The sequence below is a fragment of the Melanotaenia boesemani genome, chromosome 22, assembly GCF_017639745.1.
Source record: "Melanotaenia boesemani isolate fMelBoe1 chromosome 22, fMelBoe1.pri, whole genome shotgun sequence".
NCBI lineage: Eukaryota > Metazoa > Chordata > Actinopteri > Atheriniformes > Melanotaeniidae > Melanotaenia > Melanotaenia boesemani.
Genome location: NC_055703.1, coordinates 27334854 through 27353968, shown reverse-complemented (window position 1 = coordinate 27353968; position 19115 = coordinate 27334854). Strand labels below are relative to the sequence as shown.

Here is a 19115-nt window from a genome sequence, read left to right as displayed (position 1 = left end):
CTGTAGCTGGTTGAAAATATTTATAGTTTTTATTCCCATTAAAGTAAATTTCTAAATGAAACAACTGGTGTTGCCTTTAAAACGGGCGTGATTCCGTCATATCTGGCAACCCGTGGTCAGATTAGAAAACATTCCTTCTGTGGGGAAGTCGGTCGGGACTTTGAAAAGTGAGGAAATTGAGTAAAAAAAACTTTAAAACTGTAAGAAAAGATGCTGATTTGGACACAGCCGGGGACGATGGGTGTTTCTAAGCCGTGACTTGTCCTCATGAAGAGGAAGTTTCCCGGTGTTTAGCTGTAAGTTGTTGCCGCTGTCCACTTTTAGCTAGCTGTTGCGGCTAAACTGCGACACCGACCTGATCTGGTTACAGCCTCCGTGTCTGGATTACTGCGTGGAAACGTTACCGGAAGCCGCCATTTATCCCGATAAAATGTTTCTGTGATGTTTCAGGAGATTCGCTGACAGGATGGCGGGTATTTTGACATACGTGAAGGATCTGAGGCGGGGGCTGAAGGTTGACATCCTGCGGGAAGCCGGGCGACAGTACCCGGTGTCCTGCTGTCTCCTGCTGGTCCTGCTGTCTCTGACGGTGCTGCTCAACAGGTGAGGACCGGGACCGCCGTGGAGAGCGGCACGTGATGTCTAGGGCGTGACCCACCAACTTTTTAGCAGAGAAACCTAAAAATTCAGCATTTTTATTGTGAAATATGTTTAAAAACCACTACTTTTCTGTGCAAAAGTCCTGATCCAGAGTTCTGATCCAGTTCTTGAAGGATCTTTGTCTATAGCTTTTTAAAAGGATCCTCCCCAGAACCCGGACCTCAACCGGTCTGATGGAGGGACGGATCCTCCCCAGAACCCGACCCTCAATATTGAAGCAGTGTGGGATCATCTGGACAGAAAACGGAGCAAAAAGCAAAAACATGCATAGAAGAGCTTTGGAAAGTCCTTCAAGGATCCTGGAGAACTATTCGTGGAAAGTCCTTCATGGATCCTGGAGAACTATTCCTGGATAGTCCTTCGAGGATCCTGGAGAACTATTCCTGGATAGTCCTTCGAGGATCCTGGAGAACTATTCCTGGAAAGTCCTTTGAGGATCCTGGAGAACTATTCCTGGATAGTCCTTCGTGGATCTTGAAGAACTATTCCTGGATAGTCCTTCAAGGATCCTGGAGAACTATTCCTGGAAAGTCCTTCAAGGATCCTGGAGAACTAGTCCTGATGACAGCTTATTAAATGGAAGCTGGTCCAAGAGGGTTCAGACTGGGATGAAATAGGAAATATTCCTTCCCAGCTCGTTATAACCGGACCGACTCTGGCTCGGCTCAAAGTGTTTTTATATTTAGGTGTGAACGTATAAATTCATCTGAGTCGTTTGAAATTCTCCCGGTTTGGATCCGTTTCTCTGGGTTGGATAAAAAGCACACTGACCTCTTCTTCGTCCTCTTCCTCGTGGCCAGATGAGGTTCTGGTCTTTAGCTGTGGGTCGTGTTTCTGCATGGCTAACCTGGAAGAAACGGTTTAAATCAGAAGATGCCACTTAGAACAGAAACAGTCATGAGAATCTCCCTGCAGCTACCTCCACATCCTGATGATCTTCTGGTCGCTCCTGGCTGGTGTCATCACCTGCTACTGCTCCCTCGGTCCAGAGTCGCTTCTTCCAAACATCTTTTTCACCGTGAAGCCGAAGAGCAAAGTAAGTCTTCTTCATCTGATCCGCGTTACGTGGTGAACATCAGCTGATCGTTTCCGTCTCCAGCAGCCCAAAGAGCCGGAGCTTTTCCATCTGGGCCACAGCTGCGCCGTGTGCGGGAAGGTGAAGTGCAAACGCCATCGGTAAGCTGGCCTCCCTCCTCCTGGACCGACTCCGTATTCAGTAATAAAACTGTTCCAGGGTCTCACCCGTCCCGTTTGTCCTCTGCAGGCCGACTCTGCTCCTGGAAAACTATCAGCCATGGATGGATCTGAAGGTTCCTTCCAAGGTGGACGCTTCCATAGCAGAGGTACCTCAGGATGCTGTCAGGAGGGTTTATACGAGAACAAGTTCATGTGATGATTTCTCACCTCTTCCACCTGCAGGTGTTCGAGTTGGTTCTGGAGAACTTTGTGTATCCCTGGTACAGGTGAGAAGAGACTCTCTAAGCTTTAAGAGCACCAGCGTGTTCCAGCTCGCTGGCCTTCGTCAAGGCGTCTTTATAGTAAAATCCTCCCCGTCATAGAACTCCTCCCACAGAAAAACATGGATGCCTCGTTTCAGGGGCACCAGAGAGCAGCTTGTTCAGCCCGAATCGAGCCAACGTCTCGTCTGCAGAGCCGAGTGCCATGAATCCAGTTTTTCATAGAAACGCTGGCGCTGGTATTTAAAGGGTTAAAATAATTTATATATTTGACAGTTTTTATATTTTTGGAGTGAAGTGTTAATTTTCATCAATTTGAGCAAAGAAAACTGGAAAAAATTCATCTGTAATTTTTAAGTTTTTTTCTCCATTAATGACCTTGAATGTTAGTAAATTTTAATTCTGACACCACAAACCAAACAATGCGTTAAAATCAACTTTGGTATTAAAACTGACCTTTAAAGTGAAATTCCAGCCACCAAAACACTAATACGAAGAAATATTTGTTTCCTTTTCATGTAAATGGTGACATGTGATCAAACTTGAATAATTACAGGTTTTTGTTCTGTTGAGGAATAAAGTTGATTCAGCAAAAAAGTAGAACAACTATTAATCTGTAAATTTTATATTTTCGTTTTGATCCTCTAACAACCAGGAAAGGTTGTGAACTTGTTCCGTGTCTTGTGGAAACAAACGATCTAAGTGGCCAAAAATTGAGGGAAAAGTCACCTGAAAGGTAAAAATGACCTAAAAGTGAGATTTTCCTTCTGGTTGCAGCGACATCACGGACGACGAGGCGTGTCTAGACGAAGTGAGGATGACGTTTCGCTTCTTCGCATCGGTGCTGGTCCGCCGAGCTCAGAAGGTGACGCTTTAACGCTCTAACTGAAACAAGCTGGACCTGCAGTCTCCATGGAAACGAGGGCGTAAATATGCTGCAGGAAGAAACATTTCTCCAGTGGTTTTCCAGCTGTTTTAAGCTGAACTTGTCTGGGAAATGCTTTGGCTGTTTGTTGGTGCAGGGAGACGTTCAGACTCTAAAGAACAAGTTACCTTTTTAAAGAGGAGAAAAATAATACCACCAATACCTGTAATACCACCATCTGCCACCAGATGGAGTCAGAGGCGTCTGATCCGGGAGGAGGCAGCAGTATGGGTGTTTTTGTGCCTCGTTCCTGAACAAACGGAGCTTCATTCTGAGCAGAAAATATTTTAGTGTAAAGAAAAACTTAAATCTGAGCACACAGAACTAATTCTGTCTTTGCTCCCATCTGTGTAGATGTAGGAGAATAAAAGTTATTCATCTTCTCCCTCGCTGTTAGGCTCAACCCGCCCATCACTAATGTCGATCATACAGATACCAGCTGTTAGGAAGACTCTGAAATAGTAAAAATCTGCCGGTTAGATTGTGTTTCTGGGGCATTTTTTGGCAAGTTTCCACTTCAACCCCCAAAACACTTCCAGTCTGTTTCCAGCTGTTTAAGAGTGTTTGTCACTGTGCAGCGGGGAGGAGGCGTCATTACGATGCAGGTAGTAAACAAGGTCTGAGAGGCGTTCTTCAGAGCTGTCCGCCATTGTGCTGACCTCTGACCTCGTGTTCATGAGTTCAAGTCAATCCGTGACACGCACCACCTAACTTTTAAATCTTTATTTATTTTACCAGATTAAACGATGAACTTTTGAAGTTTTAGTAAACAAATTTCCTCCTATAAGTAGTTTTTCTGCTGTTGGTTCGCTTGTCTGCTCACAATGAAGCTCTGTTTGCTCAGGAATGAGGCTCAATAAAAATGCCTCGCAGTTCCTGAGACACTTCCTGCCCGGTTGTTTTCCGTCTGCTTGTTCCAGGACAGCAGCTGCAGGACAGCAGCTGCAGGACAGCAGCTGCAGGACAGCAGCTGCGGTCGCAGCGTTGAATCCCTGCAGGCATCACTAATAAAAGGCAGAGCATCGCCATCGTTGTGAAGGACTCATCGTGCAGATCTGTGTTCTTTAGATTCACACACAGACCACATGCATGATGTCCTGCTGTGAGTTTTAGAGTTAACCCTTTCTCCTTGGACGTGTTTGCAGGTTGATCTTCCAGCTGTGTTCGCTGACAAAGTGATGAAGGCTGTGATGAAGCACATCGACATCTTTGCTAAAGCTCGAGCAAAAGGTAGGAAGGAGTTTCAGCTCACGCCAGGTTAAGGTGAGCGTGGCTGAGCTTTTCTGGCCTGTGTGCAGTGAGGAACCTGGAGGACCTGCAGCAGGCTGCTCTGGAGGAGTACGGCAAGCACCTCCACGTCGCCCTGCACACCCGCAAAGAAGAGCTGTTCTACCTGAGGAAGCTGACGGAGATGCTGTTTCCCTTCGTCATGCCTCCCAAAGCGACGGACTGCAGGTGGGTGGCTGGAAACCAGCAGACAGGTGGTGAAGGGAGGCTTTAAAGCGCCTGTGTTGATCTTCCCGCTCAGGTCTCTGGCTCTGCTGCTGCGGGAAGTGATGGCTGGGTCTGTCATCCTACCAACCATGGACTTCATGGCTGACCCTGTAAGCAGAGGCGCTCAGACTTGGATGATTAAAAGGCTTTAAAATATTTAGATTGAAGTAACTGACAGCTGGATTTGTGCGTTTGGTGTTTCAGGATACTGTGAACCTCATGGTGCTCATATATGTCGATGACACTCCAGTAAGTCAGACAGTTGTCTTTATATCTGTAAGTACGGTGCAGAGAAAGGGACAAAATTCAACCTGTGAAGAAGCCAGAAGAGGCTTTCTGGATCCACAGATGTTTGATTTTTGTCCCTTTTCCTGCACCGTACATGGATGTGGTGAAGGTTTTCTCTAAACTCTGAGTGTTCTGCATCTTCAGCCGGAAGCAGCCACAGAACCGCCGTCTCCGCTGGTTCCGTTTTTACAGAAATACGCAAACATCGGTAACAAGAAGTCGTCGGTGAGTAAACGACCACTTCGGCGCAGATTTCCTCCCCCCGGGGGACAACTGAACGCCCCTCTGTGCCTCCCCAGGTGCTGAAGTTGGAGCTGAAGGAGATCCGGGAGCAGCAGGATCTTCTGTTTCGCTTCATGAACTTTCTGAAACAAGAAGGAGCCGTGCACGTGCTGCAGTTCTGCCTCGCTGCTGGTAAGACTGTCTTGCTCGATCCCCCTTTGTCCAACCCTCGTCCTCTTCACACCGTAACCATGGAAACGTCCCATCTTTCCAGAGGAGTTCAACGATAAAATCCTGAGTCCGGAGCTGAGCGACTTGGAGCTCCAGCGTTTGCACGGCGAGGTGCTGCACATATACGAAACGTACTGCCTGGACGAAAGCATCGACAAGATCAGCTTCGACCCGCTGATCGTGGAGGAGATCAGGAACAGTGAGTGGAACTACGAAGAGCTTTTCTTCCCCCACAGACTTGATGAAACATCCTCGCTCTGCTTCGGTAGCTGAAAGCGCTGAGTCATCGCTGATCTGAGCCGTCAGAGATGTTCACACCAGAATAAACCCGATAGAAACATCAGATTATACATTTTCCCACTTTACCAGTCAGACCTTTAAAATATGTAAATAATCTAATTATTTTAACCATTTAAATTCCAGTTCAATGACGTCAGTATTTTTATAAAAAAAAATTAATTAGGATCAGTTGTAGGAATTTCTTTTTTGCTAGAAGCAAAACTTCCTTTTCCTTTAAAAGTACTGCTGTATGAAGAAGATGCAGCAGCCTTTGCTTTACAAACAGCAAACAGCCAGCTTTTAGCAGCAGATGGAGTCAGACTAACTCATCCAGCTGCAGCTTTTCGGTCTGGTGTGGACACGTCTGACTCGTCTCTGTCGTCCTTTTAGTCTCCAGAGGTCCGTACATGGACGTGGTGAAGCTGCAGACCGTGCCCTGCCTGTTCGAGGCCTACGAACACGTCCTGTCTTTGCTGGAGAAAGTCTTCACACCCATGTTCTGCCACAGCGACGAAGTAAGGAAGCTCTGAACTCTGCAGAGAAGCATCGGCTGGATTAAATCTCACATTCCTGTCTTTGTTCAGTACTTCAGACACCTGCTGAGAGGAGCCGAGTCTCCAAGCAGAAACCCCAGAATCAACAGGTGGGTCATAGCACAGACCCGTCTCACCGTCAGGCGTTGCTCTCTGCTCTTCGTCATTAGTTGTGCATCTTATTCCAGATACAGCTTCAGTCTGGAAGAAAGCAGGTGAGTCTGTTCTCGGCATGTTGCAGCATGAGACCGAAAGATTTAACTCCACCAGCTGCAGCTGGAAGCTTCGCACGTCCTGCAGATGCCTGATTGTAACTCATAACTCCTGAACGCCTGCGTTTATCTCCACTTTTATTAAACTAAAGTTCAGGAAAAAAACTAGAATAAAATAAAATTAAATATTAAATAAATGAAATAAAATAGAAAGAATGAAGAAATAAGATAAAATACAAACCGATGATGTGGATGCTGCATCGGTCTGTCGTTGTGAAGAAGGAGCCGAACCAAAAGGCAGAAGAAGAAAACACCCACTAGCCACTTTATCAGGTCCACATTCTGGTACCGGGTTGGACCCCGTTTTCCTCCAGAACCGCTTTAATATTTGGTGTCATAAATTCAACCAGGTGGTGGAAACCTTCCTCAGAGGTTTTCTCCATATTAACATGACAGCATCACACAGTTGCTGCAGGTTTGTCGGCTGCATCCATGATGAGAATCTCCCGTTCCACCACATCCCAAAGCTGCTCTACTGGACTGAGATCTGGTGGCTGTGGAGGCCGTTGGAGTCCAGTGGACTCATCGTCATGTTCTAGAAAGCAGGTGGAGATGATCTGAGCTTTGTGACATGGTGCATTATCCTGCTGGAAGTAGCATCAGAAGATGCTCCACTGTGGTCATAAAGGGATGGACATGGTCAGCAACGGTACGATGGAAATCCCAGTAAATACTCAGACCAGCAACCGTGCCACGTTCAAAGTCTCTTAAATCCTCTTTCTTCCTCATTCTGATCAGTTTGACCTTCAGCAGGTCGTCTTCACCACGTCTACATGCTGCCATGTGATTGGCTGGTTACATATTTGCGTTAACAGGTGGAGCTGATGAAGTGGACTTTGGGTGTAAATACCTCAAACTAAATAAAAAAAGCCAGCCTTTTTGCTTTGAATATTCTTCCGTATTAACCAAACCGCCCTGAAGTTTTCTGTAATGGGTTTTTGATGAAGCGTTAACCTGTGAGGCAGCTGGATCCCCATGAGAACATAAACAACCGCAGTCACCACCATCAGATTAATCTGGAAGATTTCCTGCACCGGTGAGAGGTTTCATACCAGAACGTTTTATATGTAGTTAAATCATTAAGGAATCATTGATCGTTTATTTAAATAGCGTAGCTTTTGGAGTCGGGAATGACTGGAAACCTTTCCAGGCATCGGTTTGAGGCTGCTGGATGGAAGCGGTATGAAGCTTTCCTTTCTGTTGCCCGTCTGCTGCACGTCTCATGCTCTGCACGCTGGAAGCGACTTCCTTTAAAGGAATAATCTGTACGATGCACGAATCTGGTCCTGCAGGAGAGACGGCGGGTGTGTGAGATGTTTTTTATCCGTTTGCTGCAGAAACACATCGAAGCGAGGGGAGTCGTTCGGGATCAGCAAGATCGGCAGCAAAATCAAAGATGTGTTCAGGAGCACGACGATGGAGGGCGCCTTGCTGCCGCCGAGCGCCATGACGGACGCCGACGACGCGGTGAGAACCTTTCTGTGGAAAACAGGAAATACTTTTTATAGAAACATGTTCAAACATAAATATACGCCTAGTAAATGAGTCAGAAGCGACATGAGGACTGGATCAGGACAATCCAGGACCCGCTAGATCTCCGGTGGAAATGAGGAAAAAGTGGAAACATGGAAATAGTTTCTGTTGTGTGTTTGTTTCAATAACAATATTTTTTCTCCTGAAAGACTTGAGAGAACGATGAGATGAGAAAAGGTTTGGTCACTGTTGATCTGTGTGTTATTTCTACAAAGTTCTGTTAGTAATAAATTCTGCTTTCTTCTTCTGGTCGACCTTTATGCTGCTATATCTATTCATACATTCATTTTACATCATTTTAGCCTCAGCGTCTATAAAAAATGGGAAAATAAAAATGATTTGGAGATTTAAGGGGTTAAGAGTTGAGGTCCTCGGATTTAGTTTAAGGTTGATTCTCAGACCCAGACTCTTCCTGCAGGTGGAGGAGGCCACCGTCGTCATGGAGGACGACTCCCCCGCCGAGCTGGCCAGCACACCGGGCATTCAGAGGAACCTGTCGGCGTGGAGCATCACCATCCCCTACATCGACTGCTTCGACGACGAGGTGAAGAGGGAGAGGGTCCCCGTCTTCTGCATCGACGTGGAGCGCAACGACAGGAAAGACGGTGGGTGAGCAGGGAACTGCTCGACTCCTGACTGGGCATCTTGTCCTGGGTAACTCCAGATGTCTGTTCCTTTCCTGCAGTCAGCCATGAAACTGAGAAGTGGTCGGTCTTCCGAAGATACCTGGAGTTTTACGTTCTGGAATCAAAACTCACTGAATTCCACGGTAACGAAGCTAAAGCTGTCTTCTAATCACACGTTTAACCCGCAGATGAAGACGGGCCAGTCGTCTGCGACGTTACCTGCAACAGGTTTCATCTGCTTTCATCCTTTTTCAGGCACATTTGCAGATGCACAGCTTCCATCCAAAAGAATCATTGGACCAAAGAATTACGAGTTCCTTACATCGAAAAGGGAAGAATTTGAGGAATATTTACAGGTACGGAGCTCTGACAGTAGTCGGATCATCACTGGGAGGATGGTTGGAGGTGGAGTTTGTGTAGAAACCTCAGTTTAGCTCCATGAATCAGACCTTCACACGGGGATTGTGCTCCAGTTTTCCACCTTGTTTACGTGATGAAGCCATGAAGCAGAGAATGGAAGTGATGTTGCTTTGTCTGACCATGGTCTCTTCGGGTTTCTCCGTTTAGAGGCTCCTGCTGCATCCCGAGCTCAGTAACAGTCAGCTGCTGGCAGACTTCCTGTCTCCGTACAGCACAGAGTCTCAGTTCCTGGACAAGATGCTTCCTGATGTCAACCTGGGTATGTCCTCGTCACAGTTCGCCTCCTCCTGATCCCCAGCTGTCCAGTCAGGGCAGCTCAGATAGAGTTTATGTAACGTCCATGCAGATTTCTGTTTTCTAAGTTTGCTTCCTGACTTTTTGTTTTTCAGGGAAGATTTTTAAGTCCGTTCCAGGGAAGTTGATAAAAGAGGTGAGTCCTTCCTGAGCAGGGTGAAGATGTGAGCTTCACATGTGATGTGTAGGAGAAATAATGTCGACTAACTCTAACAACTTCCTGTCTTTTCCCTGTTTTCCTGCTGCTGGAGTAAATAAACGCTGATGGCATTTCCTGCTCCCATAAGAATTTCCGCCTGGGCACAATCACAGAAAAATGAATCTCCATTTGCAGCCAAATTCAGCTTCCCGCTTGTCTGTGTGCCCGTTTTCATGACCATCACAGTCACATATCTGAGAGTAATCAGATTACTCTAATCTGATATGGCATTCACTACTAAAATACAATATTCAAAAAGTCCTTGTCTACATCTATCAGTCTCAGAGAAGGTGGTGGAGGTGATCCACCTCCTTGCACATGCTCGGATGTAGAGAGATTTTTCCATAGTTGTTTTTAATCAGTTTTTGTTTGGTCTTATTGTATTGCTTTATCTTTATTGCTCTACTATTATGCACTTTTACATGAGTATCGATCAGCCCACCACCCTCATCCCGGTTGATGTGATCGCAACCGAAAGGCGTCAGATCTGCTAGATGTTTTGTGGAGACCATATTTTTTGTATCTAATGTTGCTCAGATTTGACCTGCTCAGAGTTGTACTGTCTGTTCTACAGCGAGGACAGAACCTGGATCCCTTCCTGCAGTCCTTCTTCAACTCGTGTGAGTCGCCCAAGCCCAAACCCAGCCGACCCGAGCTGACCATCCTCAGCCCGACCGCAGAGAACGACAAGAAGGTAAAAACAGAGCGAGTTGACACAAACAGGATGTCTCAGAACCTCACTGATAAAAACCAAAACTCCTCAGACTCTCTGGCTCCAAAGCCCGGATTCACTTCATCATAACTTAGAAGTTCCTGTTTTATCAGGTTTGAGAGGAAGGAAAAAATCTTCCTCCTCCTGACGGGTGGAAAAGTTCCCCGTCCTGCAGGAAGCTGAAGCCGCTTGCATCATATGTTGCAGCCTTGACGTCTGCAGGGGTAGATGATTTACAGTGAAAACATCTTGTTGTATTCTGAGAAGTTTCATCAGGAAAGAGACAGAAACGTCTCAAACTTGTTGAGCGTTTACAGAGCAGTCGTCGCTTTTATGATTCTCTGGATGGTTTTAGTCTAAATGTTTAATGATCTGAGCCTCTTAGGAAGAGATAATCTATCTGATCCCTCTGGATGACATCGTTCTTGTCGCATGTTGACAGAAGTCTGAGTGTTGGTTTTGATTTTAACCAACCTACCTGCAGTTTCTCTGACAGCGTCTTTCCCCTGCAGCTCTACACCGATCTGTTCGGAAACAACGCCAACCTGCACGAGGGTCCGACCCACAAACACAACCGTAACTACTTCATGGAGATGATGCCTGTGGATGGCATGTACGACTACATGATGTTTGTAGGTAAGCAAGGCCCAACTTTTCCAGCTGGATGTTCTGTTCTGCGAGTCAGCTGCTGGAGGAATAAATCGGTTTTAAGCTACGTTTTACACCTTCCTCTCAGGTCGGGTGGTGTTCCATGTATCGGACTGGCTGCATCACTTCCTGGCGGCCGGGAGGATCCTGTTCAAGAACACGTTTGAGGCCTACATGGATCAGTACATGCAGTCCAAACTGGAGCAGATCCTCCAGGAGCACCGCATGGTGTCCCTCATCACGCAGCTCAGAGGTAGGACGCTGCCAAGTTCGGATCCCGCCGTCACCTCCACAATGAAGATGTGGTGATGTCTGGAGAAGAGTTACACTGTGCTGCTTTCACTGCACAGACTGAAGACTTCAGCATTTAATTCTGTTAGAAAAACAAAATTAACGAGCCAACAGGGAATGATTGTTTGCCTTGGACACTGTAGACACTTGGACACTCTCCTCCTTATCAAGGAGATCTCTACCAACCAACGGTTATTATGCTGTTGGTTGCTACACTCCTAGGAAGGAGTAAAGTAATCCTAGGAATGAGTAAAGTAGTACTAGGAACGACTAAAGTAATCCTAGGAAGGAGTAAAGTAATCGTAGGGAAAGGGGTCCAACACATCCCAGTTAATCTTGTTGCTATGCTACAATTGGGGTTGCTATGCTACAGTGGGGGTTGCTATGCTACAGTTGGGGTTGCTATGCTACAGTGGGGTTTGCTATGCTATAGTGGGGTTTGCTATGCTACAGTTAGAGTTGCTATGCTACAGTTGGGGTTGCTATGCTACAGTTAAACACGTTGCTATGCTACAGTGGGGTTTGCTATGCTATAGTGGGGTTTGCTATGCTACAGTTAGAGTTGCTATGCTACAGTTGGGGTTGCTATGCTACAGTTAAACACGTTGCTATGCTACAGTGGGATTACTATGCTACAGTGGGGTTGCTATGCTACAGTTGGGGTTGCTATGCTACAGTGGGGGTTGCTATGCTACAGTTTGGTGCCTCCTGGTGTGCAAGAAGATCTGCAGCAGATTTTATCTCTGCCTGAAATAATTCAGTCTGTAAGATCTTTGTGGTTTAAGATGGTGAACGTTTCGGCCTGTTGATGGTAAAAATGATCAGTTAGAATAATTCTGACCCCACCGTGTTATAGTTTAAAGAAGGGTGAGTTTTAAAGTGTTTCTGTGGAAATAAACCGGTGGTTTACCTTCTGTGTTTTAGATGCAGTTTTCTGTGAGAACAACGAGGAACGAACTCCAGAGGACAAACAAGTCCGAGCCAAGCGGACGTTTGAGGAGATGATGAGGTATCTTACAGGTCAGTCTCCACTTGAAGTATTTTCATCACTAATGTTGGAAGCCGTGGCGTAGAGAGCTCTGAAGCCCGCCGTCCTCCCACTGAGGCGGTGTTGGTAAGAAGTGCAGCAGTTCCGTTCAGATGATGTTCGGTGGAGTTGCTCCAACCCCACCGAGCTGGTCGCCCACTTCTTCCGAGCCAACGAGCAGCTGAAACCCACCGAATGACTGTGGAGGCGTTCTCTTCACGTCTGAAGGCGAGCTGCTGCTGCGGCCTCGGAAGATCCTGGAGCAGGTCTGCTTCCTGGTCGAGGTTGATGAAAGCTAATGTCTGGATGCTGACTGGGATTAACAGGTTCAGCTTCTTCCTGCAGGAGCATCACTGACTAGCTCACCTTTGCTTTCTGAGCTGGAAACTAAAAACAACCTGAAATGATTCTAACCAGCATGTTCGTCATCATCAAATCATCTTTTCTTGCTTTTAAGCATCGGTGTGAGCATCTGAAGTCCACTCCGACTCAGACTCCAGAACTCCCAGCTCTCCTCCTCATCCTCACCTCCACAGCACGATGCCTTCACTGTACCGCAGGAGTTCAGAGTTTATTAAAGTCAACTTTTTTATGGGTGAATAATTCACCAGTTTCTGGGAAACTCCAAATTCCTGTTTTTCTTGAACACACCAGAGGCCCACCATTGAAACATAGTGAAACAGCTGTTAACATCAGCCTCTAAAATAAGAAAACAGGTGACGTTTCACCAGATTTCTACCCGTCTACCTCCAACTAGCTGGTTACCGCATTCTGATGGGTCAAAACCACCTCCATCAGCTTCATCACCTCCATCAGCTTCGTCACCTCCATCACCCTCATCACCTCCATCAGCTTCATTACCTCCATCACCCTCATCACCTCCATCACCCTCATCACCTCCATCAGCTTCATCACCTCCATCAGCTTCATTACCTCCATCACTCTCATCACCTCCATCAGCTTCGTCACCTCCATCACCCTCATCACCTCCATCACCCTCATCACCTCCATCAGCTTCATTACCTCCATCACCCTCATCACCTCCATCAGCTTCATCACCTCCATCAGCTTCGTCACCTCCATCACCCTCATCACCTCCATCAGCTTCATTACCTCCATCACCCTCATCACCTCCATCAGCTTCATCACCTCCATCAGCTTCATTACCTCCATCACTCTCATCACCTCCATCAGCTTCATCACCTCCATCAGCTTCATTACCTCCATCACTCTCATCACCTCCATCAGCTTCGTCACCTCCATCAGCTTCATCACCTCCATCAGTTTAGTGTCAGAAGTAAAAATCTGCTTGTCAGATGATCTGAACAGAGTTCTTCAGCGGAGACGGGTGGAGTCTCATAACCGAGACCTGGTTGTTGTGTTTGTCCTGGACTCGGACCAAATCCCGTCCCAGACGTTCATGTGTCTCCTTTAATGTCTAAATTGTCTTATTTGTGTCTGACTTCAGATTTCGTGGGAAGGTTAATTGGTGAAGAAAACAGATATGAAGGCGTCCAGCTCCTCTTCGACTGTCTGCAGCAGCCGCTCCTGAACAAACAGGTAAATGATGGAGGGACGGACCCACTCGGTCCAGGGGGGAGTTCCACCAACGTAGCTACAGGAAGCCAGGCTGTATGAGGAAAGCCTTCCTTGAACTAACACCATCTCTGAATTAAGGCTCAAGCCGTTCCTCTAACACATTTCAGCTGCATCTAGTTGAGCTAATCCAAGCGAGGCTTACATAGCCTGGCTATGTGGAGGTCCTGAGGAACGTAGGAAGCCCTGACGAGTGGATGGTGGAAAAGAGGAGCAGCAGAAAAAGAGAGCACACCGAGAGCTTCATTTTCTCAGCAGCTGAACAAAGAAAGCTGATGGAGATCAGTGACATGCGGTGGTTTTATGGCTGGGGAGGCACCGACTCCTCTGGAGTCACATTTACATTGTAAGAACTGAAAAGAGCTTCTTGTTTCACTGTTCATCCACCAGCATCAACTACGCCCCCTTGAGGTGAGGTAGAGTACTGCTGCCTCACCTGCTGACTTTTCTCTGAGCTTTATTGTAGATCAGCAGGAATAATTCTCACACACACACATTAAAGACATTACACAGATGGTGGAGAGTCATGGTGTAAAACACATATTTCTGTAACCTTCATGTTGGATATGCTGAGGAACAGAAACACGTCATGAACCCAGTTTGTACTGGATCACCAGTCAGAGGAGGCCCAGCTCGCCACGGCCTCACCCAGGATTTCTGTCCTGGATCTGATCAGGAAATCCTCACATTCAGCGATTTTTGTGTAGAGTCATACTGAAGATGCATTTTTAACAGCTTTGTGGAATACCCCCTGGTTTCAGGTTTTAAAACACAATACTAATAATTCCAGTAGCTGTGTTGGTTCCATCGAGGTTCAGTTTTCCATCAGGGTAACCGTTGCATTTTAACAAGCTTTTATTATTTAATTAGTAAATAACTTGCATTAAATGATCAAAAATAAGAGTTTACTCTCCTTGTGGTGTGAATATATTTGTTTCTGGGCAGAAAAAGGCAGGAAATGATGTTTTAGAGACAGAAAGCTGTTTCTACCTGAACAAAGAAACACAAGGTTTCAGTATGGCTTCCTGAGAGTCATGTGACAAATTAAAGCATTGTTATTGGCTCCCTGTGGTCTTCCCTCCTTTTCAAAGCATTGTGTCAATTAAAGGGATGCAATTACAAAAACTGCTGCCTGAAGGCAACACGGTGCAACAGAGTTAACGGATTCTCCTCATAATGAGACTCGAACATCAGAGATTAAATCAAAATGACCTGTGCAGGTAGTTGTTTCATTTTTTTTTTTATTTTTAGTCACATCTCACCAAAAATGATAAGTACAGAACTTCATCATCATCGTTTCATGATTTCACATTTCACTTCAAACATTTTCCAGAAAGTTTCCAAATGCACAAAGTAAATGTTGAAAATGTTCATGTGGAGCGAATTTCTTTATACGGGACTGATCCAGAATCCGGATTTCATTAGTTGTCAGTTATAATCATCAATATTAAAAGAAATAAAGATTTGAAATATGTCAGAGGAAAGAATGTCAACATTATACAAGTTTAACTTTTTGAATGGAATTACTGAAATAAATGAACATTTTAATGGTTTTTCTAATTTTATGACGAGAACCTGTACAAGGTAAAGTCTGATGCCAGGAAAGCTTTTCCAGGAACACAGTCCTGTTTAAAGATGCACTTTTAGTGATGAAACAGGAAGAGCACAAAATACTTCAAGGATCCTGAAGAATTATTCCTGGAAAGTCCTTCAAGGATCCTGGAGAACTGTTCCTGGAGACGACTGAAAGAAAAGAAAGCATCTCTAAGAGGGTTTCAGGCTGTTGTAGAACACACGGTTTTCCATTAATCCCTGTGCAGATTTTCCTGGAAATATTTCTGTGCTCCGTAGCTCTGATAACAAGCAAACACGTTCTCTGCCCTCTTTAAGAGGTTAAGCCTCTCTGACTGGAACCATGTTTCTCTTCCACAGATGACGTACGTCCTGCTGGACATCGCCATGCTGGAGCTTTTCCCAGAACTCAGCAAGGTAAACTGACAGGAGGTAACAAATGCTGCAGGATGAGTTCATGTTTGAACACGTGTAGCTACGAGGAGGCTGAGAAGAACCAGGAGCCTCCAAAACCGCGGGGTCAATATCAGTTTATGTTTCACACAATCTGTCAGCGGTGACTCAAACTTTCAGCAGGAAATGATGGAAATCGGAGCCCTGGTGTTCTCCAAAATTACCAGGGCTGTATGTTTAATCCTGGTCTCTACAGAAAGCTGAAACAAGAGATTACTACAGAATCAAGAAATGTTACTGTGTCAGAGTAAATTCACCTGCAGCACAGTAGAACATGTAAATGTAATCTCCTCCTAAAAGAAAACCACATTACTTTCAGTGAAGACCAAAGGAGAGCAGCCCATTTCATCTAGGAACGAGCAAAGAAGTCCTTGGAATGAGCAAAGTAGTCCTAGAAACGAGCAAAGTAGTCCTAGGAACCAGCAAAGTAGTCCTAGGAACCAGCAAAGAAGTCCTGGGAATGAGCTAAGTAGTCTTAGGAATGAGCAAAGTAGTCCTAAGAACGAGCAAAGAAGTCCTAGGAACGAGCAAATCAGTCCTGGGAACGAGCAAATCAGTCCTGGGAACGAGCAAAGTAGTCCTAGAAATTATTAGTTTCTCCCGTCATGTTGCTATGCTACTTGTTAGCATTGCTGCTTCCTGGTGTCCTCAAACTGTTGGATCTCACTCTAAACCCTACTGTGTTTAATTTGTGTTATAGCGGTATAAATAAATTCAGGCTTTAAGGGGTTAACTAACTTCAGAGACAGAAATCCTACCAGTCTGATGAGGTCCATCTTCTCACCAACTCGTAAACAATCCTTCCAGGAAGCGCTGAAGTTACTGTAAACGTGGGGAAACTTCCAGATAAGACGACGTTCAGACAAAAGCAGCTGATTCGGTCCAGTCGGCTCATCTGATGATGTGATGAAGAGGAAAAACTTCATCTCTGTAACTCTGCTTGTAATTCGTGTTTCCAAGACAGTTTAATAAATCTGGTGATGGTTGACTCATGAGACTTCACCTCCTCCATCGCCATGGAGACGACTGTTTACAGTGTTTGTCTCGTCATCAGCGCAGACGTCTGATCTGATTGGCTGTTTCTCTCCTCATCAGGGAACAAATGAAACCTTCATCGTTTGATGATCCTGGACGACAGACGTAAACTCCGAGAACTTCGCCACATTCCAGTTCCTGTTACTGCACTAATAAAAATATTTATTCACGTTTGAGCAGTTTGACGTCTTCTTTCTGCACCGGTGACAGTTTTTACTACCGATGGGAAGGTTTAGCCATACGTCCCCAAAAATGAGACGATGGTTCATCTGCTAGTCATGACTCTTAGATTACTGCAGGTCCCTCTATGATGGTATTAGCAAATCATCTCCACCGACTCCAGTTTGCTCACAATGCCAGATGTTGACTGGAAACAGACTTTTTAACCACATTTCTTTTGTCCACTGGCTCCCCGTTAGCTTTAGGGTCCAGTTTAACTTTTTATTACTGGCTTATAAGGCGCTATGAGGCATTTGTCTGAGCTTCTAACCAAGCATGCTCCTGTTAGAGCTCCAAGGTCTTGAGGTTCCTCGAACCAGATGCATGTCTGGAGGTGGGCGAGGCTTCTCAGTGCTGACATGTTGGAAATGCTCAGTCTATCTGCTTCTCACTCAAAACGCACGTTTTTGCTTTGGCCTTTAAATCCTAGTCGAGTTGGTTGTTCATAGTAGGTACTTTTACTTTTAAGTATGATATTCTATTTGTTTTATTTTTTAATATGGATTTATTGTGTTTATTTGAAGTGTTTTGCTGTTGTTCTGTGCAGCATTTGTATGACCGTTGTAAACGTGCTATAGAAATAAAGTTGAACTTGAACTCGTCTCCAGCGCCGGTGTTGCGTCAAGGCCAGTCTCCCCCGTTCCCCCTCCAGCTCCCCTGAAGCACCGTTCTCAGAAAAAGGACAAACTTATGTCGCCAACAGTAACAAATACTGTAATTTACATTTAAAAAAAGTTTCTATTTGAATACAGTTTTTATATAAAAATGGTGGCTCAATAAATCATTTCATTTTAAAGTAAGTATATATTTATCATAGCCTTTATACTAATTATTTTTGTAATCATTTGTTTATTTGTGAGTTTTAAAATAAATCTGATGTCCTGATGGAAGGATGGGGGAACAGATCGACTGGGAAACTGGCTTCGACACAACACCGGTGCCAGTACACGAATGGTGGGATGGCTGTGAGCAGGCCCTGTTTTTCTAGTGAACTTTGACCTTATAAGGACAAATCTAGTTTAATATTTCAATATTTGGCCCATTTTTAAACAGATTAGTTATTTTAAGATGCATTTCTCTCTACTATTAAAAAACAAACGTATGCCGACATTCATGTTCGGATCCAGCAAATTTCAGCTGTGACTGACAGATTTAACAAAATAAAACACTTCATTTCTAAGTGGAAAGCCAGTCTACTAAGTTCAACCAATAATCAGACTTTCGATTAAATGACAAACTGAGGCTGAGATCAGTTCATGGAAGAACCGGATCAGTGATATTATGACATCCTATCAGCACCACGGACCCTCAGCACAGATGCTTCCATCAGGCTCTTACACTGAAACCATCCAGTCAAAGAGGAACCGTGGAGGAACTCACCTGCGCAGGTACTTCACATACATTCCTTTCAGCGAAGGGCTGCTAGAGCTCAACCAAACTCATCCTGGTTCATTTTGTGCAGCTTACTGCAGCTCTGTAAGACATGAAGGAAACTTCTGCAGCAGAGAAACACACAACATACTAAAATACTGCCAGTAAACACGTCAATGTGACTTACTGCACTTACTACGGACGAGTCGGACTGAGTTCAATCCAGCTGCAGACGGCGCTCCAGAGGAAGGATGAGGAAGAACACGTGCACCTGTGGTTGCTATGGCTGCATTCTCGCTAGGTCTTGTCTTATTGGTCGATTGTTCATCATGTCACCTGACACGCTTCTTTCCTATTAAACCACTTCTGATGTCCGTTGTCCAAACGCCAAGCCAAAGCCAATGACTTCACGCCGTATATCCCACTGGGTAATTATAGACACACAACTTCCAGATGTCTTCAGGTCAGTTAAAAAAAGTAAAAATAGGAACTGATTCTAATATAAAGATTTCATAGCACTATAAAAATAATTATAATAATTGTAACTATATTGAACTGGATTGAACTCTGCGACAGACTGGTGACCTGTCCAGGGTGTACCCTGCCTCTCACCTGTTAAAATGCTGGGATAGGCTCCAGCTCACCCGCGACCCGAAATGGAATAAGCGGTCAAGATAATGGATGGATGGATGGAATTGTAACTATATAATTATAAAAACAAATTACATTTAAAAGTAAATAGAATAAAAATTCTAGTT

At 45.1% G+C, this 19115-nt stretch overlaps 2 protein-coding genes across 5 annotated transcripts in view; one reads left to right on the top strand and one right to left on the bottom strand.

The window, feature by feature from the left end:
* Positions 1-19115, bottom strand: part of LOC121634100 (gastrula zinc finger protein XlCGF57.1-like) — a 540387-nt gene that overhangs the window by 454333 nt on the left and 66939 nt on the right. The gene's annotated exons all lie outside the window — the stretch shown is intronic.
* On the top strand, positions 118-16936 carry LOC121634095 (sorting nexin-14-like). Of its 4 annotated transcripts, none has more exons than XM_041976536.1 (30): positions 118-296; positions 451-603; positions 1576-1696; positions 1763-1836; positions 1925-2003; positions 2080-2123; positions 2895-2982; positions 4188-4272; positions 4341-4497; positions 4571-4646; positions 4741-4785; positions 4969-5049; positions 5124-5238; positions 5321-5476; positions 5947-6071; positions 6141-6199; positions 6278-6304; positions 7699-7828; positions 8313-8499; positions 8580-8663; positions 8776-8876; positions 9088-9199; positions 9330-9370; positions 10008-10127; positions 10658-10781; positions 10882-11046; positions 12009-12104; positions 13580-13671; positions 15640-15696; positions 16828-16936. In XM_041976536.1, exons 2-30 carry the CDS (start codon positions 467-469, stop codon positions 16852-16854), a joined length of 2805 nt encoding a protein of 934 aa, XP_041832470.1. In that variant the 5' UTR covers positions 118-296; positions 451-466; the 3' UTR covers positions 16855-16936. The 4 variants fall into 4 exon arrangements, with proteins under 4 accessions (XP_041832470.1, XP_041832469.1, XP_041832472.1 ...); XM_041976535.1 differs by having other exon boundaries at positions 1760-1836; XM_041976538.1 differs by lacking the exon at positions 6278-6304.

What these genes read in the sequence shown, in the direction of transcription:
- LOC121634095 (XM_041976535.1), top strand. Translation starts at nt 467, where the DNA reads ATGGCGGGTATTTTGACATACGTGAAGGATCTGAGGCGGGGGCTGAAG. An exon ending in TATATGTCGATGACACTCCA is followed by an intron (nt 4,786 to 4,968) that starts GTAAGTCAGACA and finishes CTGCATCTTCAG; the next exon opens with CCGGAAGCAGCCACAGAACC. An exon ending in AGCCGCTCCTGAACAAACAG is followed by an intron (nt 13,672 to 15,639) that starts GTAAATGATGGA and finishes TCTCTTCCACAG; the next exon opens with ATGACGTACGTCCTGCTGGA.